The 27265-nt window shown below is 40.6% G+C and overlaps 1 protein-coding gene across 8 annotated transcripts in view; it reads left to right on the forward strand.

Moving 5' to 3' along the window:
- TULP4 (TUB like protein 4) overlaps positions 1-27265 on the forward strand; it is a 156100-nt gene that overhangs the window by 79018 nt on the left and 49817 nt on the right. For all 8 annotated transcript variants that reach the window (XM_063390202.1, XM_063390204.1, XM_063390207.1 and 5 more), the window contains 2 exons: positions 18217-18345; positions 18670-18831. In XM_063390202.1, the coding sequence (XP_063246272.1) occupies positions 18217-18345; positions 18670-18831 (291 nt within the window). The remainder of the gene's footprint in view (positions 1-18216; positions 18346-18669; positions 18832-27265) is intronic.

Here is a 27265-nt window from a genome sequence, read left to right on the forward strand (position 1 = left end):
ACTGACAGGGAGAAAGGTGTTTTGGAATATGGAAAATAATTTGATTCAAATCCTGAAAGCTTTTAGAAAGTTTCATTGTCCTTTGCAGACGCTTACTAAGGAACATGCTGAGACTAAGCTGGCTCAATACCTGTGTTGAACATAGAAGCAAAAGGTGCATTACCCACTTAGACCTATTAAGTATGGTGATAGATCCCCATTTCAAACTGGTGGGGACTATTGTGTTCTCAGAAGCATGAAACAGCACTGTTGTGCCATTTTGCCTGCCCCATTAGCCCTGCTGAAAGGCAGAATTGGGAATTGCCTGAATGGCGTCTGATCCCTGAGCATGGAGAGCTATGAGGCTGCCAGTCCTACAGCCCCCTTGGAGAGCTCCACTTAGGAAGGAGCTGGACCTGAGAATAGCAAGCTCTTTTTTGGTATGTGGCTGACTTGAAAAATAATATTAATAGAAAAAAATCCAAGTAATTTTGAAAATGTTGAGAATGGCCATTAAGAATAGGAAAAGTATTAAAGAACAGTGTGGAGGTTGTTACCAGAAGTAAGAGCCGACATATCAAGAACGCCCTTGTCTCACCTCAAAATAGCATTCAAGAGTTAGTGGGAGTTTTGGGAACACAAGATGAAGCTGAAAAAGAATTGGGGAAGTCTCAGTCGTGGAGAGTAACTGAAGAAAATTGTGACTGTTTACCTTAGAAAGCAGATGAGTCAGAGAAGAGGCGTGCTAAAACTGCATAAAGCAGCAAATGGTAATGAGAAGGTAGATCGGGGTAAGTTGCTGTTTGCTTGTCTTAAAGCAACAAAGTGAGTGACTATTTAAAGAAATCAGGAGGTTGCAAATTCCATAACTGATAAAAGGAAATTCTTGTTCAGATCTGTAATTAAAGTGTGAAAGTCACTATTAGCAGTAAGTTGTCATGCTGAAGAATTCAACAAGGTTTTTTAAAGGTTGTTTTGAACAATATCAGAAGTATTCACAGCTGCTGTAATCCATATTGACCAGTTTTGGAGGGAATATTAGACATAAGTTTTTAAGACTAGCTGCAAGGGATATCTACATATTCTGTTGGTGGTTGTGCATCCTTCTTAACATAAAGTGTTAGGTTAGCAGTGTAATTCATTAATAGTTGTGAAATTACTTCTGATTCTCAGTAACAAGCTAAAGAGCAGCCCTGTGTGGGTGATGCTTCAATTCAGAGGGGCTTGGTCTCTTTTCAGGCATGGAAACAGAGTAACCTTTGTGAGGGCCATTCCCAGCATCTCTTGAAGTGGCCAAGATCTGTGGCTGAACAGATACATTCAGGGATGGGATTCCAGAAATGTAATGAGGTCAGGAACTGATGTGATTTAAAATTTGGGTAGATGGTGTTGAGTTGCCTTTTTTTGGTCATATGTGGTTTACATGTGTGAGTTAAAGATCTTTGTCTCTTAAAAAGGCCCTAAAGCAAGAGAGCTTTCTGCACTTGTGTTCTGGAGTTTGTTTCACTTACAGTGACTGGAAGGCATGATGTAACGAACTGTTGTCTTTGCCTGAGATCTTGAGTTAAACTGTTGAAAGAAATAATCAAAGCTAAGCTAAGAAAATGACTGGTTTTGTTTGCCTGCAAAAGCATATCTCGTCGAGGCACTTCCAGTGCTCATGGTTTTCATGGATATACATCTGAGTATGTGAGTATATAGTGATGAGCAGTTCATTTTTGCCATTCTTGATTTTTGTCAAGGGTTTGGTTGGATTAAATTATATTCGTCTATGTATGAATTTGACATTTGCAAGACCTCAGCAAGTCAGTTCCTGTAGTCCTGCCATTTTACCTGATAGTAACCTCTCTGGGAACAGTACCTGCAGTCTTACATTCAGCTCAGGGCTGGTGTAATTATTCTCTTGCCTTGTGCTCCTTTATAGGTGACATGACACTTTAGGATAATTCAAAATATTCCAAACAATAATTAATGATGTTGTATGCAGATTTCAAAGGTATGAGTTAGATATTTGAAAATACCTTGGAAAGCAAATCCTCCTGAGAAGGGAAAGCTATATATGTAAAAAAAGAAACTATTTTCTGCTTAATTGCCAGAAGATAAGGTAATTCCAAAATGTTAATGGAAAATGCTGATATTTGGCCTTCAAATGGCAAGCATAATGCAAACCTGCTGGTTGGAATCAGTGAAATGGTATGGAAAAAAACCCTCCCTACTTGAGAGTTTGGGGAAATCAATGCCTAATAAATTGTGCGTATGCCTATGCAGTAATAATAACAGAATTTTAGAAAGATTAAGAAGGCTGGCATGATTTCTGTTAAGAAAGAATTAACTAACTGGGTCATAAATGCAAATAAGATTATTAACTCTAGATGACTGGCTTATGGTTGCAGTATCTCAGCTATTGGGTTTTCATGGCATTAACAACAGACTCCCCGGTGCATGAGTCCACATCACATGGTTTTATTTTTAGTACTGATAAATCTAATATTTCAGATGTGAAGCTGGGCACTGAAGGTTTCTCAGCAGCTGCCTCTTCTGCACTCCCTCACTCTGCAGGGAGACAGTGCCCCAGGCTCCCTGAATCGTATTCAATCCTGCTCAGCAAAGGTGTCAGCTTTGGCAAAGGGCGTGTTAAAAGCAAAATCATGCATCTGATACTGAGTTTGGGATCTGGTGACTCATGCAGTGTCAGGATGGGTGGCAGCGTGGCTGCAGGCCAGGCAGGATGCCCTGCCATGGCTCATACCAAGCAGTGGTTGGGTGTGAGCATCATGAATACCTGGGCACAACATTTTTGTTGGTATTTTCCACAGAAATGTAGAAAGGAAGTAATTTCTTCCTTTGAAGGAATAGAAATGATGGGAAGGCGGGATATAACTGCAAGGGTGTGGTTGGTGCTGACATGGAGGTTTGCTAAAATACTTCTGGCTGGTGGATTGGGATGGTGGGCAAAGCAGGAGGAGGCAGTGCTTGCCATGAGCTGTGTATCCAGCTTGCAGCTGAAGCTCTGGGATAATGGATGAGGGAGGAAGCTAGTAGGTGAGAGCTGTGGCTGTGGGATCTCTGTGCTGCACTATTTGGGGATGCTTAGCTGGAGCCTTCTCAGCTCAGCTTCATCTCCTGCCCTGTGCTAGCTGAGCTTGCTCATGAGTCAGCTCTCTGGGGCCCCTTCAGTCCTGATCTAAACACTGAGGTAATTGACAGTCCCTGTAGGATCCTTGAGTCCAACACAGAGTACTCTTTGGTACTGCATGAAGAACCTGGTGAAAATCACTCTCTGTTGGATCTAGGGTCCCAGTGCTGATTCCATGCTTTTGATCTGTGGCCCTGGCACTCCATCTCCCTGCTTTTGGAGAGAGGGAGACTGCCTGATTTCTCTGTTATGATGTGATGCACTCAGAACTGCCCTTACAATTAGTCTCCCTCCCAAGACCACTAGCTGCTTGATATGAGCAAACAATTTCCAAGTAGGGTTGTTTGATCATCGTGCTAGTGGTGTCACTGCTCTAACTATTAAAGGTTTCTGAGCAAGTTGATGTTTCCTGGGCTGTTTCACTCCGTTCCTTTGTAGGAAATGTTGTGCTCTGGAAATGTAAGCAGACTAACTGTTCAAAGTGTAACAAGAGCACACACAGAGCAAAACTTACTGGAATGACTGATTGCTTGCAGACATGAAAATAGCTGGCAGACCATCTAGACAGCCATCCCCTATACTGCCAGACTACAAAGAGACACAAAAATGTGATTTAATCATAGTTATAGAAAGACACAGGTCATTCCTCTTTACCTCCTGCACAGAATAGGACCTTTCTATATGCTGTATAGACTAGGACTTTATCATATACTTACCCTGAAATAATATATCTGTAGTCCATATATGTGCAACACTTCAGCACTGAAATGAGCTTTAAAGTGATACTGTTCTGTAAAAATGTTAGAAAATTAAAGTAATTTGTGTTCATTAATAAACCACAATTATTTTTCTTAATTCTCAGTTAATGAATAAGAAAGCAATATTTTAATAACAGAACCACTGAACTGCAATACCCATGTCACTTAAAAAAATTCCCTGCAATATACCTTTTCACAATATGTGAAAATTTGTATGAAGTGTTTCCAAAGGTTGGCTTCATTCCACCTTTTCTTTTAGAAGACTGTTCAACTATTCCTTCCATTGCTGAAAGCTTTACTTGATATTTAACCTAAAATGCAGTTTCCTGAATATCATCCTATTTCTTACAGTAACATTTAATAATGTCAAGCCTTCCTTGTTTTTTCATGTAATTCCAGTACTTGCTGACCCTTTGCATGACTACTTTGCCAGTATGCATTCTTTTATTTTATTATTTGCCTCTCAAAACTTGGATTGCTTTCCGTGCTTTAAAACTCTTTTAAGAAGGATAAAACTTACTTTAAAATCTGTAAATCATAAAGAAATGAAAATCATGCATAGAATGAAGGCAAGTATTTTCTCCAGCCCTGTCTGAAGTACTGCTGTGGATGCTTGGTTAAGGGGTCAGTGTTTCCTGCCTTTGAGTTTGAATTCATTGGACTGTGACAGTCAGAGACCAGCTGGCAATGCTCTTCCTAATTCACCCCAGGATGCCATTGGCCTTCTTGGCCACCAGGACCCACTGTTGGCTCATGGACAGCTTGTTGTCCACCAGGACCCCCAGGTTCTTCTCTCCAGAGCTGTTTCACATCAGGTCAGCCTCCAGCCTGTCCTGGTGCCTGGGGTTGTTCTTCCTCTGGGGCAGGACCCTGCATTTGCCTTTGCTGAACTGCAGACTGTTCTTCTCTGCCCCTCTTTCCAGCCTGCCAAGGCCCTTCTGAAGGGCTGCACAGACCTCTGGGCTATCAGCCACTCCTCCCAGCTTTGTGTGTCAGTGAAATCTCCAAAGAGGCATCTGTCCCTTTGTCCAAGTCACTCATGAACAAGTTAAACAACACTGGGTCCAGTATTGAACTTCGGGGGTTTCCACTAGTGACGAGCCTCCAACTAGTCCCAATGCCACTAATTATGAGCCTAACAATGTATTTTAAATGGTAACTATTCCGTATACTCACTGACATACAAGTAACTTGAGACAGAAAACATCTGCTCATTTTGCCTGGTGAAATTTTCTTAAAGATTTTACTGAGAGGAAAAAAAAGAACAGAAATGTTTGTACTTACTGCTTTTCCTCTCCCGTTTTTTGGGTGAAGCGAAGGATAAACTGGACTATAAAAGTTACTTTCCATTGCATATAAACTAGCTGGCTCATGCTCTTGGCTACAGATCAGACAACTTCCATCTCTAGTCTGTGGTTCATATACTGGTTGGATTGTTAAAGGTTGAATATTGTTGCTTGTTGGTCTCTGCAAGTCAGTTTTACCTCAGCTCCTTGAAAACTGCTTTCTGAACAACTAGTAATCTATACATTTGTTAATATTTGCTTTAGATAAGGTATAATATTGTCCTTAGTTAGATGTGAGTTACCTATCACCCTTACTGCAGGCGATCTGATCGTTTAATGGTGTCCCTTGTATCCTATTTGGGTGCCCAGGGAGTACATTCCCAACCTTCCCTACAGAGGTTCCCTAGCCTGGTTTTTTCTTTCTCTTCGAGCCTAAAATCTGCAAAGGCTGTACTTGATCATAAGATGTGCAGTTCCAACAACATAGGGGTCAATTTTAGTTGAGACTTCTGTGTGCCACAGAGGTAAAAAACAATGGCAGTGATTTGTGCTTTTTTGCCTGTTACTATCCTTCTGTCCGAGTAACTAATTCAACCCTGTATTTATAGCTCCCTGGTGTTCTCTGAAAAGTCAAGCAAGTGAAATTATTGGTCACTTGGCCAACTGCATCATGATACAGTTTTATTTCATGGAGAAATAGCAAATGTAGATAAAACTTCCTAAGAGAAGTTTGCTCTGAAAACAGCCTGTGCAGAATTGCAGGCCAGCCACAGCAAGGATAGCATTTTCGAAATCTGCTATTTGGCATTTCTTAGATTATGGCATTTCTTAGATTATGGCATTTCTTTATCTGATATTCGCATTGTCAGAAGTTCGTATCATATTACTGCAAATTAAATGGGCCAGTATGTCTCAAGCCTGAGTCAGAGCCTCCATGGGGGTACTATATGTGTGTATATATTAACAAAATAATTCTTGGTAGGCCTCTGTTGTCTTATTTGTTCTAATATACTAAGCTAAATGTCTTGCTTGTAAATATTGGGATTTCTAGTTATTGTGTTGTAAATTTAGTTCTCCTCTTTATACCTTTCTCTCCTAAGAGGTGCAGGTGCTGAGTGGCTGTTCTGGCCTTTCTGCATTCCCTGCTTTACTAACTGGTCACTCCCTTACATTGTCCTCCTTGGAAGTAGACGCTATTTCATTTTCCACTTTGTTTTCTATGTCCATCTCAGCAATTACACAGTCCCTGCAGTAGCTGTTCTAAATGCCACTAGCTGAGCACTGTGTGGGTGACCCACTGGGGCAGCCAGCAGGTGGGGTTCAGGTGGTGGCCTTGTGCTGGAAGTGAAAGCAGATGTTCCACCTTTGCAAAATAACGTGGTGGAATTTCCTCGACCCCACAAAAGGATTAGGGATGCGCACTCTCCGTGAGTCACACAAAGACAGTCCAGGCACTCCAATAAAATTTATATAAATGCTTTCTTTTCTCAGTACCTGTGATTAATTTGAGGTCACCAGTATTCCTCAGGTGGACAGAAATATTCTATAATGGCGTGGAACTCACACAGAGGCTATGTGGGTGGACTTGATGATTGAGATAACAGTAGTTGGGTATTTCAGATAGCAAAGTAGTCCCACTTCAGCAGTGAAGTGCCCAGCTGTACCATCTGTCTCAAATCCACCTTATAACTCAGCCTATTACATTAGTGCCCAGCTATTACCACCTGGGAGTTCATAATAGATTTGAAGAGCTGATCTGTGCTTCTCCTGAAGTTTGGATTATTTTTAGTTCCTTGTGTTTGAAAAAAACAATTAGGGTTGAGGTATTGTAGCTCTTGGAGAAATAGTCATACTTGGATAACACTCTCTGACACTCCTTGTGAATTTTAAGGTATTTTCTGTTTACATTGCTGACAAAAATCAAGTTTTTACTGTATCTCTTAAAGAGTGAAGTTCATCTCCATAGAGAGGACTTGTAAAAATTTTGTGCTGCAGATTCTATCTAGTCAGATTCTAGCTAAGACTTATTTGGTGGTCCTTTACAGTGATTCAGCTAAGCAGGTTCAAGCTAAATTATAGTCTAACCTGTAAAATCTGAAGACAGTCACTGATCAGCTTCTGATTATAAAATGCCCACCACAAATGCTAATGATGATGTTCAGAAACCGGAAATAATGTTACTTAATTGTTGTGCTATGTGAGTTTGAATATCTGACAAGCAAAAATGATCTGTCACCTTGGTATATTTGAGATAGACAGACTTAGTGTATTTGATACGGGCAGATCCTCTGTGTGTGGTCGTGAGACACCATTATTTTTCTGGCACTTCTCAGAATAGACTCCAGAAAGTGAAGAACTTGTGTTACCTCCTTCCTCTTGTTAACTAGCACAGTTTTATATAACAGAATTTGTATTACATTTTTAAGAGCTTTCTTTTAAAATTTCCTCATAGAGTTTTTTTCTTTCTTGAATAATTTTTTTGTGATTAATATATGCATGTAAAGTAATAACATGATATTGCACTATTAGATGAACTTGATCAGGAATTTTTAGCCACCGAACTGGGAAGACTGAGTATAAGGGAGAGTGTGTTTGTCATAGTCACTTCACTGGCTTTTTCCAGCAATACATTGCCCTGGGGGTATTCCTGAACAAGATACCATTTACAAGGTGGGAAGATAGTACAGGAATTCCTAATTAGCTGCAGTTAGAAAGTAGAGTAGAGCTAGTTCATGTTAAGTTGGAATAGTTTTCAGTAGTGTTTATTGTTAATGTGTCTCCTTTGTTTTGTTTTGTTGTTAGCTTTTTTCTTTAATTTTGCTGGGACTTTTTTAGGGAGTGGTGTTGGGTGGGGGTTTTTTATGTGATCACTTGGTGCTCCTTTACTTTGGATATTTTTAAAAGGAAGAGCCGTAGAGACAAGAAGATCCATAGATTCTCTTACAAGGTTTCTATATCTCTGCATCCAATATTTTTCTCTATTTTTAGCCAGTTAAAAAAAAAGAAAAAAGAAAAAGATAGTATCTTAAATCTGCTTTACGCTTGGCATATTTTGATTGGATATTTTCTTCCCTCAAAACTTCGAACAAAGATGTGCATAGACTCTGAATTCGTATAGCACTGATGAGGCACTGGTGGATGTCAGTGAGTGTTGTTTCTGTTCTTAAAGCATGAGGTTCATTTAGAGTGAGCTTCTCATACTCAGTCCAAAAGTGAATGGAAATGTGGAGGTTTTTGCAATGGTCCTGATTTATACCATCTGTAATGTAATTTTGTCAGGTGTTAGTTAAATGAGCATTAGGCTCATGTATTTTTAATTTAATATAGACTAAATATCAGAGATTTTAAATCTACTGGGTTTTTTTAACTTGTGGGAAAATACTCCACCATAGATGCTCAAACCCAAGGAACTTCCAGCTCAGCATAGTTACTGCATGCGTCTTATTTTAACAGGAATGAGCCTTTCCTAATGGTGCTCATCAGTGATTTGCTAGAAAGAGGAGGAACTATATTGTTCCTGGTATTTTGATCTTACAGCAAAGTGCTTGTTCATCTTTAGCTAGAATAGTTGTCTCTGCTTTCTTTACTATGGTGTTTTATCTGTATGGAAACTGCAACAAAGTGAAATCTTTTCCTTACAAAGGAAGGTGATGAAAGTACTATTTTATCCGTTGCTCATCCTTACCAACATTCAGTTTTGATTTATTTTTATTTAACTTGGACTTGCCCTTGCATTTATAGGGAGTGTGTATGGGCAATGAAGCAGACGTATCTTACAGCCTAAGTACAGGATGACCATTGACAGGACAGGGGTGGTAATGTGTATGCCATAAAGGAATTTGCCTCAGTGGAACTGAGTGGCATCATTTAAAAATTATTTTTCTGTGGAAACAGCTGTCTTTTCTGTGAAAGAGCTTTTGGGACTTGAGAATCCTTGTGAAGGGAAGGGAGTCAAAAGCACACTGTAGACCTTCTCACTGTCACACTGTTGTCTGCAAGATTGGAGAAGAGCATACCTCCACCAATTTCCCTTCCAAGAACATAATAGTGTGCAGCTATCTTGTGCATATGGGTGGTTAAATCTTAATTTTTCATGCCTTAATTATTTTTCTTCAGATCCTAACCAACTACTTGCTTTTAACAGCCCTTGAAGAAATAGATAACAAACTTACTTAACTGAGAACCAGTAGCTAGATATCAACATCTTCTCATCCATGTTGGAGTCATATCACCTGTTACTTTTCTCACATGCACCTTTCTGTTCTGACCTGTCAAATCTTCTGCTGCCCAAACAAATGTGTGGGATATACTTTGGCTGCAACTAATTTCTGTTGATGTGTTGGTTTTTTTTTTAATGTCCCCCATAATTGTGGTTGTCTGAAGTCACAATTAAATGTGGTGAGTCCAGAGCGAAAAGAGTAATTAACTTTGAACTCTGAGCCACTTCATTCATAGGAGCATTATACTTCTTGTTTGGTACCTGTGAGGAGTCTTGGGCATGTTTTTCTCAAAAACAGGCGATAAAGTAACACATTTTGTGTTCTGTGAACAAATAAAATGGTTATGTGGCAAATCCTTGGGACTACTAGACATTGAGGAGGGTGTATTTCTTGAAATGAAGTGTATCACTTAAGGAGACTTGTAAAGCTTTAGAGCCTTTCTGAGTCCTCATCTTGGCAGTTTACTATCAAGGCCCCTAAATGTATTCAGTGAGATGTTGACAGTCTAGGTATTTTTAAGACAACATCTTACACTAAAGGCATTCCTTCCTCAAAGCAGCTCTCAAAAGATTTTTTTTGCCATTGTCTATTCGCCAAAATCATTTCCTCAAGCTTTTGAAGATCAGACTGGCATCCATTGGGGATTGGATGCCAACCATATGATACCTTTCAAAAATAGGTGTATGTGGTGGGTTGGGTGCCAACCTCAAGATACCTTTTAAAAATAGCTATATTTGTCATTCATCTGCAAAGCAAATAAACAAACCTTGCTGAGTAGCAACCACACTGTTACTTGCAGAGGCTGCCAGCAACTCACACATAAGAGTGAGTGGATACCTCCCTGCATGTACTCAGAGGGTTGTTGCTGGTGAGCTGCACTGCTCCTACCTGGCCTTTCCTCTTTCTGCAACTGCTCAGGTGATCCGAGTCTTTGTCAGCCTGGAGTGTGCCCTGAGCATAATGAAAACAAACAAGGAGAAAAGGGGAAAGAATCAGAGAAAGTACATCCAACAAAATGGCACAGAGCTTCTAATGTATCTACATTGTACTTAACTTCAGAGCTTTAGCTGAGGTGTTTGAGTTAGGGATTTGGAGCAGGGTTTCACATGAAAGCCACAGAGAAGTCTGTGGTCAGAAGAAGGTACAGGTTTGGACCTGGACTTTTCATCTCCATTAAGGTCAGAACTTTCTTGCTGGTCCAGCCCTATTTCATTCCTCTGATTTCATTTAGCACAAGGCTAAGTCCCCAGGTGACCTGCTTAGCTTATTGACAATGTTATACCATGAAATCAGATTGTAAGCTTAAAAAAAAAATCGAAACTTCTTTTCAAAGACCAGAACAAGCGAGATGACAGCAGCTGCAGAATAATACACTTCTTTCAATAGAGAGGTAGGATCCTGGCAGAAAGGATGTACGAGTGGCAGTGCAAAGCTGTGCCAGTGGCAGCAGCCAAACCCTCGGGAGCTGTGAGCAGCTGCTGTGCTCTCGGTGCAGGGCACCGCTGACCAAAGCTTATCCTGGGGCAGGGATAGGGATATTGCAGGGCATCTGTCCCTCAGGTATCTGGAGGCTGCTCCAGCCCTTCTAGGAGGAGAGCTCACTTTTATTGTTTAGACTAGAGAAACACGAAGAATTTGGACGGTGTTTTCTGTCTCCCAGAACTCATTTGCTGTTCTTTTACCCCCTCTGTAACCTGCAGCCCCTCTTGTGAGTTGGCAGTTTTTCTTAAGAAATGTAAATGCCATTACAGATTTGCCATTCTTTAGCTGCATGATATTTGTTATTAATAGTAGTAGTTCCTTCTTAGTAATAATGATTCCTTGATAGGTATCATACCAAGGAAAGTGACAGCTCCGTATGCAAATGAGGCACTTCCATCCGGTTGGAATGTCACTGGAAACAAGCCAGAGCTCTGCAGGTATGGGAGAGATAGGGAGTGTATCATTACAGAATGCAATAGAAGACAAGGAGCATAGAAGGAGGGGTGATGCCAACTTGCTGTCTACAACATCTGCTGCTTTTTTGTCTGGTATTAGTAGCAGAAATACTTTCTTGATGCTCTTTGTGTGATTGAATTAGTTTGAGTGGATAGAATTATCCTGACATTATTGTAATGGCACAAAATAAAGGTCATAAGGGAAGGTGAAAGTAAGAACAATTGCAAACAATCTGCAGTATGAGAAGTTAGGAGGGAGAAAACTTAGATAACCTTTTTTTAAAAAAATACTAATATTTAAAAGACAGTCAAATGTTTCATTGAGCTAAACACATGCAGAACCATTTGTGGCTAAATATTGGTTATAGGTATTGTGAGAAGCAATAGCTCATTAACTACAACTCTACTGCTTATTCTGGGTGCCTGTTCCAACTTTCAAATTATATTTTAGTTACAAAAATCCACTTCAGTTAACTAACTTCAGTTCGTTAACTAGTGAATGTACAGAGCTGGCACAGGTTCCTCAAGGACTGATAGGGATGTGTATTCATGCACATACCCATGTTATATGTATGTAATGCATATACACGTGTATATATGTGTAGCTGTGTCTCTCTACAGTGGAGGGAGAGGCACTGAAATACAGTAGCATGTAAAGGTGGTCATTGTTTTCTCAGGTTCTTGTACTTCAGTCCTCCATTTCTGTGCCCCATTGCACACCCATCTTTTTTCTTTGATAGATATACTTACAGATTTTTTTCAGTTCTGTGGCCATTAATAAACTGTAATGCGTGCCCATGTGTTGCACCTACTGTATGCACATATTTATCCATACTTCTAACCACAAGTAAAGATCAAAGTGATTTATTAGAGAGTTGCATAACAGGACTATTTGATATTAGAGAGTTGCATAACTACTATTTGATAAAGCAAATAGGTGATGCTGAGTGATTCCAGGTGGATCGTCCAGTCCCTTTTGCCAATGCTTTCTTTAAACTTTTATACGTTCCTTTAAAAAGTTGAGTACTTTCCTAAAAGCATAGGATTGAAAGAAAGCTTTTGATAGACTGAGTCTTGTACTCTGCTACTGTAAGCAATAGCCTAATCTCCTTTGTTATTGTGTCCTGGGAATAGTTAGGTCCTGTGCTGTCTGCTTGGAAGGTGGAACTATTTCAGTAGCTTTCAGTAGCATTAGAAATGAATGATTTATCTGGGGAGGGAAAGGCCAGCTATTCCATATGCTCAGTGGAGTTACAATGCATCGCATCCTGTGCACCCTGCAAAGATGTCAGCTTCACTTGTAATTGCAGAAATGCTCATGCCAGATACAGGAACGTGGCTCTTCAGGTGCAGCAAGTCGTGCTGTAATCAAACATTGGCATGGAGGATTCTCTGCTCTCTATTGCTGTGGCAGCCCATCTGCAAGCACATCTCCATAGCATATATGAAAATGAATGCTGGAGAAGACCTCTATCTTTAGATCATATGCCTCTCCCCAGGAAAATGGATGCAGGATCAGAGATTTAAAAAAATGAATCACTGTGACTCACTACAGTATATCCATAATAAAATCTATCTAAATTTGGTAAGGAACTCTAGGAACTAATTGCCCTAGGTACTTACCCATTTTTTGTAGATGTTTGTCCCTTGCTTCTCTAGCAATTATGTACTGTATGTACAGAAATAAGATTTCAGTGATGACTGTTGTGTGCTATGCTAGATTAAGGACTTCTGCTCTTGCAAAACTGATTGGTGTTGTATTTTCAATTATCTCCTTCAAAAATCGTAATGAAATTAGGAAAAAAGCTCTCTGAATGCTTTGGATTTTAATGGTCTTGTATGGTGCTAGAAAATGTGAAAAAATTACTGAAAGTGTCAATAGCATGTAATAAATTTAGATTACCAAACCTGCCTTCTGTTGGGAAGAGATCACATTTACTATAAATCACACATTTGCTGCTCCAAAATTGCAGTTACTCAAAATTTCTTGTTTAAAATCTTAAATAGATAATAACATTGTTAGCAGCATTAAAATATCCAATCAGTTCTTGGGTAGAGTTTCTAGCACATTTAGGATTAATTAAATTTTAATTCCTAAACAACAAGTTGGCAATTAAACCAGAGATGTTGAAGGTCCTGAATGCTGAACTTTTGAAACAATTTTTTTACCACTGTTCCTTGTATAAAAAGGAGCTCAAAGAAAACATAAGACTGACTCAAAAGCTCACAGCTTTGTGGAAAGCATCCTTTTTAGGGGCAAATTGTTGGCCTTTACATTTTACTTAATATCTCAGGCCAAGTTTTATTCATGAGAGATCATATCCTGTGTGAGATAGTGGTTTAGAAGCTGATTAATACCTGTGATACATTTTTTTTTCCAAGACTAGAACAACCACAGTTTGTATTTTTTATAGAATTAAAAAATCTTACAACCAACCAACCAAACAAAAATAATTGGACAATATAGAAAGATTGTGTGGAACCACAAATGGTCCACAGACAATTTACTTTTTGAATGTGTACCAGCATTCTTGCTCTTTCGAGTACAAGATAAAACAATTCAGACCTTCAGGTACCTATGTGAAGATGCTAAGTGCAAAGCAGAGGACCATAAAGGCAGAAGTAAAAATGGGTCCTCTGTGAGTTGAAGCTGTTAGTGAAAGTAATGATATCTTTGCATTTATGGGTTAGCAGTTAAATTCCTCTTTGTAGTGGGGTAATTCAAGCTCGTGCGTTATTTAAGTGTGCTATCAGTGGGACATGTTTTCATATGCTTTATGTTTGAGCCAACATAAAAGCCAAAAGTCATCTTAATACTTAGAGTAATCCTTCCTTTCTTTACCTCTTCTTCAGCATGTTAAGTGTCTAAAATGAAATTGGAAATATTCAAAGCAGTTGTGGACTCAGCATAAATTACAGCATCATCTTTAAAATGACCTCGTAAAATAACATTTGCTCTGTGTTTAAATGAGTCGAATTTTCAAATTACAAATTTGCTTCCTTATGAGGCTGTTGTCAGAAGGCATAGAAGAATCATTGCCTCGCTTTCATTTCTGATTATAAAGCAATAAGTTTCTTTTGGAAGTTACTAATTTGTATCTAATTGAGATGGATGGAAGCTCTAGTTAATCTTGTTTATGTTCAAATGTACTCTTGGATGTTTTATCCAATCTAAACAAAAGACAGGTTGCACAGCATCTGAATTAAAATATTCAAGTTCTAAAAAGATTCCTATTTAAAATAGAAAAGAAACAAAACACAACGAAGTAATTGTTGTCACTTTGCCCATAATTCATATTACAACATCAACTTGTGTGTGTAATCTATAAAATTGTGTGTTTATCTCAAATCTTTGCGAGACTAAACAGGGCAGTCTTAAGACAGGTAGTAGCATTCGTAATGGTGTTAGCTAAAGCATTCATGTTACTTGAACAACTAGGGATTTTTTCTTAAATTTGGTCTAGTGATTCATTCTGGTGCAATGCAGAATTCATTTGGTATGATCGGTGAAATGTGAGCAGTGTCTAAGTGCTTAAAGATGGGTGTTTTGGTGGTGATAGGTACCTTCCACTCATTAATGGTCATCATTAGTGTCAAGGGCTGGCGCTGGCCAAATGCCAGTGCACCCACGAGTGTATGTTTTTCCTAACGACCTACTGTGAGATGTGGTCAAGAACAGAGCAGAGCAGGCCCAAAACTTGAAATAGAAAGAAAACTTTATTAAACTACTTAACAACAGAAAATAGAAAAGAAAAGAAAACCTAAACACCCAAAACCAGAAATGAAAACCTCCCAGAACTTCTTCTCCTCCCCCAATTTCCACCCCTTACATGCTCAAACTGTTAACACTTGCACATTACCCTCATCTTACTTGCTTAACCCAAAACCCTGGGTTCCCAGTCAAAGTCATCACTCAAAAAAACCAATCTTCAATCCATCCAGGGAGAGAGGAGTCTCTCTCGCACCACAGACCTCCCACAGGAAACGCAGGTCCACCCTCCCATGTTCCCACGGCACCACCTGGAGAATTCTACCAGGGTGACACCCTCCTTTCCATGTCCAGTGCTCTCACCACCATCCATGGACCAAAACCGCAATAGGGCTCTTTTGAGGATGCTTGGCCAGCCATCTTCTCATATTGGGAAAAGCAGTCCCCCCCACATTTACCCCTGGGGCTGAGGGTTCCAAGAACAGAAGTCTTCATCCTTCATGACAGAGGGCACCACCACACCCTCTTCCTCTCTTCTCCGTTCTCCACTCCTACAATGGCAATCCCTGCCACAAAGTCTTTGGTTTTGAGCCAAATGCATCCACCCAAATACAGTCTTAATTATGTTCAGGAGAATTCAGGGTCTGTCTATGGCTAACATTATGCAAGAAAAGTCCAGCCCAAAAGCCATTCCTCTTCATCTCTGCCCATTTGGGGTTCTTTCCATCGTCCTTTATCATCTCGATCTCAGGCTGTCTCTCTCTCTTCTGAAACCACCAGCCATGAGAATCAATGTCTGGGAACAGTTTTCTTCTGCCTCAGAAAGAGTTAAAAGCTTCTGTCTCCCAGCAAGGCCACAGGCTGAGGCACTTGCAGGCTCGGCAACTCCCACACGCAGCTCGGCACCTTCTCCCTTGGGGGCGCGCGGGGAGGAGATGGGACAAGGCAGGGGGGAGACGGGGGGGACGGAAGGCAGCTCCGAAGTTCTCCACCACTCCATCCTGGATGGGGCTGGCTCAGCTCCAGTCCCGTTCTCTCTCTTTCCCCCCCTCAGGGCACGGGCCTATCTCAGCCTGACCACCTGGCCCCATTCCCCCACCCAGCCTTGTAAGATGGGCAGGGGAGAGGAGAAGGATGCTCGTCTGCTGAAAGCAGAGCCAGAAAGAGGAAGTCTCTCTGGGAGTCCTTGCTTTTAACCCCTTGTGTCCTCAGAGGCGTGTCCAACCCCTCAGTGGCCACTGAAGGTGCCAACATTCAAACCTGACCACTGATTGGTTTGACCTCAGCCTCCTGAAAAACTCACTTCCCCTCAAACCAAGACAATTAGCCTTAACAGCTCCCAACTTTTAAAGATGAAGATTTTTTCAGTGTTATCCTTGAGTTTTTCTTCACTTCTTTCATAATACTGTTAGGCATTGCTGGCAAGTACACTTACATCATTGCTGCATTTTGCCTCAAGGTGAATGAAATTATGACTGTGCATTGGATTTATACCAAAATGAAAACAAAATTTTGAGAAATCTATGCTATTCTTGTTTAGGTGGAAGGGACAGAATGACACCTCCAACAAAATACATCTGCTTGCATTGCTATAATGGAATATTTTATTTACTGCTCTTCCAACATAAGATTTTTTTTAAAAAGCTGAGTGTGATATAATCCTAGGGGCATGGTATAATTTGCCCAACTGGAAACAGTACTAGTGACTTAGAGTGCAGCTGCAAGGTTATGTTAAGTAGAGGCCTGTGTTTCTCTGCAAAATCTCTAATGTAATTCTTCTAAGCTGTGTAACAACAGAGAGGTGATTTGTCATACTTGCTTCTTCCCATAATCTTTACACATGAACAAAGAAATGGTTTTCCTGTGGTTGTTTAATGGTTCAAGGGTTGATGCTTCGGGCTGGTGAGCTCCACTGATAGACACGTTCTTAAGCTGTGACCTTGACGCTCTGAATAAGTGTAGACCTCACTAAATAATTGTAAGATCATTCCTCAGCTGTCAAGTTTAGGATTTTGGTATGCATATTTATATCCTAGTTCTGAAAATGACTGCTGATTTCCTTATGAGGTGGGAAGAGTCTGTCCCCTTAGAAGCCCGTGTTGGGACTGGGATCTTTAGGAGAATCAGACCATCTCTGTAAACAGCAAAATATATTTCAGGAAAATTTTGCCTGTCACTTTTAGATGATTAATTATCTATTTAGTTTTATGAAAAAGTGTCATTACAGCTGGATGTTTATTAAGTAGTTGAAATAACACTCTACTAATTGAGTATTTAATATATGTTTACTTTGTTTGCATACTCTGTCTCACTAAAATAGCTGAGGGAGGGAATTTACTTGTGTGTGAATGTAAGTGTCCTCTATATATCTGCATATTTTTGAAATAAACTACTAATTTGGAAAAAAGGTATTTTAAGAAAAAGTCACTAACAGAAGGTAAATTGTTTTACTGCTAATTTTTGCTTCAGGCACTAGGATGACATGCTTTTTTCAGTTTTATACTGAGGTCTCAAGAGATACTGTATTTGTTAAATTGTTATTAATTAAAAATGAGAGAGCAATTTGGTAGGTTTAGACTCGATTAGATTCTCCAGAAAAGCTCAGACAGCTCTAATCTGGAGAGAAGAATCTAAAGCTTCTTTGTATTCCTTCTGCACTCAGTAGCAAAGCCACTTTCCTATGAAATTTCTGGTTTTTAATAATTTGAGACTCTCAGGGGTTGTTTTGAATATGAGTATTCAATCTGAGTATTTAAATTGTGTGCAGAGCATGCCACTTTATTTGAAGTCTGCAAGAGGTGATGATCTGATGCAGAGTCTGACAGTCTCTGAGATTACAGTGGGGAATCATTTGAGGGAGTGTTGGATAATCTGTCCAGGGCTTCCTGTTTGCAGCTTCTGTAATGGAGTCGTGTGTTCCACTGTTCCCTGTGATTTTATTGAAAGTGTGCAGTGCCTTCCAAAAAGGCCTGATGGTGAGAGATTGTGCATTTCCTGACAAGTGTGACAAAATGATTCCAGCTGTTCTTGAGAGGCGCCTGGTGCTGGGCCAAAAATTGCTATTTTGTGCATCTTTAGGGTTTAAATGTGATGATATTTATTTGGCAGTGTTGTTTAGCTGGTTCTTGTTAAATAGCTGTTAGCACAACATGCAGTTTTGGTAATGCTGTTTTTGTTTGTAATCTTCTAAGGTGGTGCTGGTGAGATGGAATGAACCATTCCAGAAATTAGCAACCTGCGATGCGGATGGAGGAATATTTGTTTGGATACAATACGAAGGCAGATGGTCTGTGGAGCTTGTGAACGATCGTGGGGCACAGGTTGGTACGCATGTTTTCTCTGAGTCAAGAGTGATCAGGTCCTGAAGAGGCCAAATGAAGAGGACAAGGAATGGTACTTTATACCTTTCAAAAAGCACAGGAGAGAATGAAACATTTCTTTATTGAAAGGAATGGCAAATTGTCACAAAGAATTGTCACAAAAGCACTTGGCAAGCACAATGCTTTCTCCAGTAGGCATGACATCAGAGCTTCAGCTGGGCTAATAGTTGGCCTGTCTCATTCTGTGTGCTGCTGCCTTTATTAAAACAGGAAGAAAATCCTACATGGCTCATAAATCTGTTTTCTTGTCTTTGATATGTTAAGGTAAGCGACTTTACATGGAGCCATGATGGGACTCAGGCACTTATCTCCTACAGAGATGGATTTGTGCTGGTCGGTTCAGTCAGCGGACAAAGACACTGGTCCTCAGAAATAAACCTGGAGAGTCAGATCACCTGTGGCATATGGACTCCAGATGACCAACAGGTAATGGAATGGGGCATTTAGGGGTGTCAGTTGGGTAGCATTGGTGTGCTATAGAACACACCTCTTAAAAAGTTGACAAGTAAAATGGTCACTTGGTAAAGTCAGTTTCCATCAAAACTGCTGCTCCCACTGATAATGAAAATTTAATTAATCCTGTTCTTATTAGGCGAATATGATAGTGTACCAAATTCCATATCATCACTTTTCACCCTGACTCGCACGCAGTCTTAGTCAAAGTTGGCTGTTTGAGACAGGGATCTGTTAATTGTACCCTTAATTTGTTGTTACAGGTATCTTATAAATGCATTTGAGCAGAGATGCAGCCTGGACTATTAAACATCTGACTGGTCATTTCTGTGTATGTTTGTCCAGTCTGCACTTGCAGCAAAAGCAGTTCCAGCAGCAGATATGGTTATGTCTTGCATTCACATAAGCAAATGTATGTAATTGAGTATTGAAGAGATGTCTTGACCTTATGCAAATAAAATGTAGAAGAATAAATTTTGCTGAGCTGTGAGAAAGCCAGTTAGAAAAATCTTCTTTACCATTTTTCTGAAGGGTTATATGATAGTGGACACAGCACCATTTGCAGCATGGCTGGAGCTGGGGCACTGGTTTCACTTGCAGGATTTACACTGATCCCTTGCCTTTCACTGCTGAGCTGACTGGATTGGTCTTTCTGTCCACATGCTTGCTGTCCCTGTGGTTGTGTATGTGTGTATAATTCAGTGATGAAGGAAATGATGGGCATAGAACAGTGCAAAGAGAAACCCTGTTAGGATCACTGCTGGATTGTTTTCCTTCCTTTATTTTACACCACCATGGAAAGATGCTGGTTCAAGACTCAAGGTACCACTGAATTCAGAATACTATAAATTCATCCAAAGTAGAGTTATTTTGGGAGTTGCTAGTGGAATATAATAGCACTGATAATATACATTTCTGCAGCAGCATCTAATAATTTTAGAGTACTCTGCAAAGAATAATGAATTAATTATTGCAACTCTGCTTTTTAAAGCCAGGGAGTCTGCCTGCCTCTTTTTGAATCTAGGGAAATGTAAATCTTGACAATAAATAATTTACTTGAGATCAAGAGGAAGAGACAAGCAGCAGAAGTAGGAGGGGAAGCTAAGATCTAATAGCTCTCAGTCCTATGTTTTAAACATGAGGCTACCCCACTTGTGTGATGCTCAGTTGTTGCTACTGCATTTGGAAATATCTTCACTTGAGTGTTTAATTTGGAGTGGCTGACTGCCTTTAATTCAGTTTAGCCAATATGTTTGTACTCTAATCTGGATGCTCCATAAGTGGTTATTCCAGGAAGCAAACACTTGTTCAGCATCCAGATAAATGCTTTCGAACATAATGGCCAATTCCAGCCATGTGAAAATGACTTGCTTGACTTACAGACTCTGCTGCTGACAAACTCACTGAAACAGAGACCCAAACCAGCCATGAGCTTGATGTTGCTCTGCACAGTTCTCCCTAGCTATGTGGTTTGCAGGGTTTTGCATGTTAAGTGATGATGGATCTTTGTGCTATTCTCCAGTGCTGGTGGAAAGAAGCGATCTTCTAAAATATATTTAGATGTACTTGCCTCTGGAGGCACGAGGAAACATGAATCACAGAGGTGCTGGGTGAGAGACTATGCTCAGTTCAAACTAAAAATAGCAAAGGGGGAGGAAGGACGTTGCATACATTACACATAAATAAGTGTTTATGGAAATGGATACCCCTACTAGCTTGTTGCCTTACCTCAATTTTCTCCTGATTGGTATATAGGCAAATTTGAACAGAATCCTATTCTAGTCTAGCATCTTCCCTATTGCTTAATGTACTCTGCTTGTCAGTACAGTGACTGAAAGATAAATGTTGACATTTAAATTTAGATTTTTCTACTGTTCTTTTTGTTAGCCCTCTGGCACCATGAAGGTTGCTATTGAAAGTATTCCTGAAAAGTATTACACTCCACAATCTCATGGCCTTTACCACAATTATCTTCAAAATTTACATTTCCAGAGGGATGGTATTGTTCTGTTTTCTCAATTTTCTATTGTCCTGATAGAAATTTGCTCAGTATAGTCTGTCTGTTCACTCTTCAGTTCTCTTAACTTTCCCCTTCACTCCCTTCTGCATGCATCCTGCTGGTTTCTCCTGTCTCCCCCATCTTTTCTTCTGTATATGCAGCCCCAGTAGGCTGTCACCTCTGTCACTCCTTGCTGTGGATGGCTCTGTGGCAGCTCTGCAAGAGGAGGGTAACGTTCTACCACCACCTTTCTGCTCTAGACAAGGAAAGGTTGGAGCTGCAATATTGTCACCATCATCTTGTTTGACAGTGTGTGTGGCCTCTGGGTTTCTGTCTTTACTGTGCTTGAAGTAAAGCACCTTTGAGATAGTGGCTAATGTGGAGAGATGGGATGAGAGCTAGAGAGGGTGCCAGGGTGGACTGCAGTCTGCTGAAATTGAGCATATAATTGTGTCTTTTAACTGATTTGGTACATACTCTGGCCTGATTAAGTTATCAGCTGATTTTATTTACACTAGTCAAAATTGTTCTGCATTTTCTTTTAGGAAGAGAATGTTATCATTCTTCTTGTGACTGTTGTTTTTCAGGTTTTTTGAGCTCTCCTTGTTTGCTGGGGACAAACTTACTTTGAGTCACATGGTTGACTGCAGTGCTTTTTCTCAGCATCATCTCTCAGGTGAACTTCTCATGAAGGTCATTGGCAGATTTCTACTGTAGTTCATACCCAGATCTTGAGTATGGACTTTTGGCTGTGGGCTTCTTCAGCTCATTCAGTACACAGGCCTTTTGAATGTGATTCTGCATGTTCATTTTAGAGGACTAGAAGTCAGCTTTCTCACTTCACTGTGTGTCTGTAGGCCTGCTCATTGAGGCATTTCTTCCCCCTGTACCACCCTATAGCCAGAGCACATGCCTGGCCAAGACAGAGCCCTGTTGGGCTCCTGGGGATGTACAAATGGAAGATTTTATAAGACTGGGCTTTCTGTGTCTCAGTTAGAGTACCATGCTTGTGTTAGACTTGGATAGATGGGATTACTCAGGAGCGGGACTTTCCTTGCAGTTTTTAAATGGGTTTTTTTAAGGCCTACAAGAGGCTGTAGGAGACATGTGGAGTATTTTTCTGGTGAACAGGCTCACCTATGATCATATAGAGATGAAAAGTATATTTGAAATTAAAAATAAATTTGAAATATCAGAGAATGCTGTCTCCTGTCTTGAGACAGTTCTGCAGCATTGTCCCATGCTTGTTTTCAGAAGGGGTGTACATACCAAGCAGATCGAGGTTTTCATAAGTGAGAAGAGCTTGACTTTTGACTAACCAAAGGGTTTATTTATAATTATAGAAGCAATGTCAATAAGTAATTCAGGATTTTTCCTAAACCCACAAATCATACAAAACATTTTTCCAGTGCTTTGTCTCCTTTCCTGTGTGTTTGCTGAACTTCCAGTGACATTTTTCTATCAATTTCCTCTGCCTTCAGGCCACCCTTTCCTTCTCCTTCTCCCAATATTTTACCCATGAAAGAGATTATCTCTCTTTATGATGGAGAAAGACATTGTGAGAGAACTGGGTGAGAACTGTAGAGGGTCTGATTATCCCTTTGTTTATAGCAATATAGTGTAACCCCTTGAACTTCCCTGGGGCTGTTTCTGTTGCTGTTTCTGTGTGTGAAAAGGAAAGTCACTCTCTAGTGGAGGAACCTCAATGAAAATGAATTAATATATTTTAATTCCTGGATATCCCAGGAGGTGCTAGTAACCTATATTTGTTCCCTGCATCTCTGCTAGTACAAATTATTGGACTTTCCTAGCAGCTGTAAGTGCCCATTTCTGGTTTTCCCCCCTCCCCTTTTCCTGTTGTAAGCTTTTATTTGTGGAAATTCAGGGACTGGACAGGATTCTGTTTGGCTAGCACATGACAAGTATATGTATACATACAGGTATATGTGAACTTTGCCAGCATGCTTCCTTCTGTTTGCTTTGACAATAATTATATAACCAGGTAGGCTAATTTGATCCGCATCCTGCTGGGTACAACATGAAGTGTTGTACGTGGTCCCATTGTGATGCAACATGCATGAGCACTGAAAATGTGCAAATACAGCCCCCAAGGTTCAGCCTCGTCTGTTCCTAATCAGCCTAAATGATGCTCTTGGTGAAACGGCACCATGTTAGGAACAGATACCCTGTGCACTGAAGGGTCTTAAAATGCACTGGAAGAAAACAGTGAGAGCAGCAGCAGATGAATTGTGTCGTGTCACACACAATGCGGGGTGCAGGAGCTCAGTATGTGGTTTTTTTAGAAGTCTCTTGAAGCTTGCAGTAGCTGTGCAGGGAGGCAGTTTCTAAGCTGTTAGTCACTCCTGCTCCCAGCACTTGCCGTCCTATTCCCATGGCAACCACAGAGACGCTTCGGCATCTTTTTTCCGTGGCAAGCAGGAGGCAGAGGCAGCCTCAGCTCCTTCCCGTGCCTGCAGTGCCTCAGGGTGGGGCCCGGGCCCCAGAGCGGAGCTCCCCGTGAGGAAGGGGCTATGGCTCTTCATGGGCCCACACTGGGGCTGGGTGGGATCCCTGTGCTGGCCCAGCACAGAACGTGGTGCCAGACATGTCCCCGAACAGGATCAGACTGTGTGGCAGCCACAGCGCTCACGGGAGGTAGGAGCTGATGGACAAGAAGTGCTGTCAAATGGTTACCAGTGGCATCAGGTGTTTCATGAGCCTCCCTCACGGCGTTCTTGGGTTTGGTATGGCTTTAGTCCTTGGCAGGAGTTTTGCCTAATAAATCCCCTTTAGTACAGTCTGCTTTTGGATCCCCAGTTTTCACCTGTGAACTGTGATTTGCAGTTGGTACTACCTTTTCAAGGCAATGGTGTTCTGAACAGCTCCTAAGCTGAAAGTAAGGGTAGTAGCCTTACCTCGCTTCCAGCACACAGCTTAAAACCATAGAACTTATAAGTGTTGGAAAATGTTGCATCTGTTTGGGCCCTGCTGTTGCCTTCTCACCTCCATCTGCATTTGCCTGTGGCGCTGAAATGAGATGTTTGTGCTCCCACTCATCCTTCTGTTTTGGTTTTATTCAGGTGCTGTAGCACACATTTAATTTGGGCAGTCCTTGCTGTTATGGTAGTCACACTGGTCAAGTTTAATTATTCTCAGACATCTGGATATGTGGAAAAAAATCTTGAAGATGGCCTTCTAATGAGTTGACAGAATGATGACAGGGAGCTACAAAGGGGCAGCTGGGGCAGTATAGGGAAGGTAGCTATTTACCATAATTATTATGAATGAAGAGAAGGAAGGACAAAACGGAAAAGGTTACAGCCTCTAGAATGTGAAAATGTAAGCAATTATTTTGGTCTTTATTAGAATAATTTTTGTTCCTATTAAGGATTTACAGGTTCACATAAAGGAGCTGTAAATATGCCAGGGAATAATTATATTTTTGTGTCTGAACGTACAAAAATGCATTGTTTTCTCCCAGGAATTCGGATGTAGAGACTACCAAATAATGGTTACAGTGACTAGGGCCACTCAAAATTGGACTGTAAGATACAGTCGTTGAGGAAGATCTGAGATCCTTATTCTCATTGATGGATGAATTACTCAGATCACTGGGAAAAATGGCTGGAGACTTTTTATAGCCTTGAAGATGTGTCATTAATTAACTAGGCAGTTTATTCAAGCCACAAGGACTGCAGACAATGGTTAAATTGCATATAAGCATTTTAACATTGCATGCTGCATAATTGAGCAGCAGCATTAAAATGCAAAAAGAGGACAGGGGAAGGAGACTTCAGTTGTCTTTCAAGATAAATCCGTTTGTTATATAAAACAAACAGATAAAAACCATCACAGCTTAACTGTCTAATATTTTGCACTGTTTTTAGAAGCATTTCAAACCTTTGTGGCAATCTTGCTATTAAAATTAATGAGTTCTGCTTACTTGTGCTAAGGGGTCTGTAAATATTTACTAAGCTATTTCAGCCTTTTGTAAACAAAATACGTGGGGGGGTTATATAAACTTAAAATGTTTAAATATTTTTGCAGAGACTTTGTGTTCTTGTTTTATATATTTATACATGCTGGAAGTCAGTAACACTTTGTTTTTGCTCTTTGCTTGGGGGACTTGATTTTTATGATGGTACATAATGGTGATAGATTTTGTGGGAAAAGTAATGTGAATTTTAAGTGCTATTTTGCCTTTCTTTCTCCCATCTCCTTTTGTTACCTTGTTTTCAAGCTGTATTGTGCTGCTATTTCCAAAATAATAGATATCTGGGCTTTTTCTCCCCTTTTTTTCTGATATCAGTATATAGTTGTATTGGCATTGTTTTTCCTTTGCCTTTTTGTCTCAAGTAGGTTTTTATGCATCATTCTGCTGAGAATACAGCTTCCAAAAAGAAGGAAGGAGAAAACTTAGCTTGGTGCATTGTGTCATTTCTTGGTTGCACTCTCCTTTTTTCACTAGCAATGCGTAGCTACGCTGCAGATTTTTGTGCTCAGATGGGGACTTTTTAGGCTTTGCCTCGAGTTTTGGGGAGTGTAGGCAACAAGGATGTTCTCCTTGGAGCCTCTAGGGCTCATCCACGGATTCAGGAGCTATGGCATCTTTCTGTGGGTTTATTCCAGACAATTTTTTCCTGCCAGAAAGCCTCGTCTGTGCTGCACAGTGACTGAGCGGGTAATTGGAGGAACAGAGCAATAAGGTGATACTTCAATGTGCTTTCTTCTTCCCACTCGCTTCATCTGTGCCTTGCCTAATCTTTCCCTGGATGCTCTTCATGCAGCCTGCAGAGGCAAGGCACTGAGATCTAACGAGATGGTGCCATTTGTTCTAGTCATGAGAGCTGTAACACGGGGGTTGTTTATGGGCTGACGGCATCATGGCTCGTTTTCTCAGGAGCTCCTGCAGTGTTTCGTGTTGAGGCTGTTTCACATCAGTCTTGCACAGAAATTTTTCTCTTAATGACTCTGTCTGAAAACAGTAATACAACTATTTTAATGTTTTGCTCGTCCTTGTAGACAGGGTGTTTGATGTTTGTTAGTGCAGAAAGCAAATGCCTGTGTAGATTTCTACATCCCTTTGGAAGCACAGTGTACAAGGATGTACAGATCAGCCTCAACAGTGTACCTTGTAACTCTTCCCTGTGACTCTCAAGTCACAATATTGCTGTTTTAGTTGACTGGAATCTGAAGTTTAAATGCTGCACATTCCACCACATCTTCACCTCCCTCAGGAAACAAGGATGTTGATGGCAGTGACAAGCCAGAGGTGGAGGGAGAGATGAAAACTTGTGTTATTCAGGTAATGTGCCCACTTAGCATTTTTATACTCAGTGCTGTTTTACATTTTTGAAGCATCAATGTTTGAGTCAGCAAAGTAAAGATGAGTGCAAATAGAAACAAGACCAGTCTCTGTGTGGGAGGTATCAGGAAGAAAGAAGTCATTTGCCTCTCCTCTCACCTTGCTGGCACTTGTACAGAAAGATTTTGCTTATATAGCCTGAAGTCTTTAGGTCTCTGAGACAGGGAGTGTTTACTTGAACTTGCGGTTTTGAAAAGCTCTGCCATGCTTCAGCCCTGGGGCAAATAGTAAGAATGAGGTTTTGCAGTGCACCTCTGCGAGGGAGCAGCATGCCCTGTGTTCTAGGCAGTGTAGGGAAAAAATTGAACCTTCTGCAGGAAGGTGCTCTCTAAGGAGAAGTCATTTGTAGGGTAGAAAAATTGCTTTGTTTGTTCAGATTTTGAACTGGTCAGGAGAGGGCAAGTGAGTGGAAGTGTAATTCTTACTGATGGAAAACTCTCCAAACTGTGAAGGTTTTGCAGCATTTTTTCAGGAAGAGTCCATTATTCCACTGCCAAAACCACTTGGCTGAGAATACTTTGGCCCCAGGATCCCTTTCGTTCATCTAGAGCTTTGTGGTCTTTCCAGTTCAAAAGAAATGTAGCTGCCAGTGTGATTGATTTGAACTTTATCATCACTGATACTTAATCCATCAATTTTTTGGAAGTTTAGTAAGAAGACTAGGAGCCAGATGGGGTCTTGAACTTGGGTCAGATGTCTTCAAGCCAGCGAATAGTCTGAAATCTTGGTGCAGAGAACAGGGATTAGAGTGATTGAATCTCAAGGAGGATATTTGTGGATTTCTGCTCTAAGTTTTGTCTGGGAAAGCAAGGCCAAGTTTCATAGTAAATGGCAGAGGAAAGGTGATATTTTAGGAAAGTGATATCACATAGTCTTTCCATTGATTTGACAAAAAAGAGATAGTATACCAAAGAAAAGGAGGAACAGTATCTCTTTATTCTCCAAAACCTTTCCCATCAATGTTTCATCCTGCATGGGTTCAACTTGAGCTCTCTGTTCTTTGTCCAGGAGCCAGTTTCTTGTCAGTGTTCAGATGTTGAGGG

Source organism: Prinia subflava, chromosome 2, assembly GCF_021018805.1.
Source record: "Prinia subflava isolate CZ2003 ecotype Zambia chromosome 2, Cam_Psub_1.2, whole genome shotgun sequence".
Classification (NCBI taxonomy): domain Eukaryota; kingdom Metazoa; phylum Chordata; class Aves; order Passeriformes; family Cisticolidae; genus Prinia; species Prinia subflava.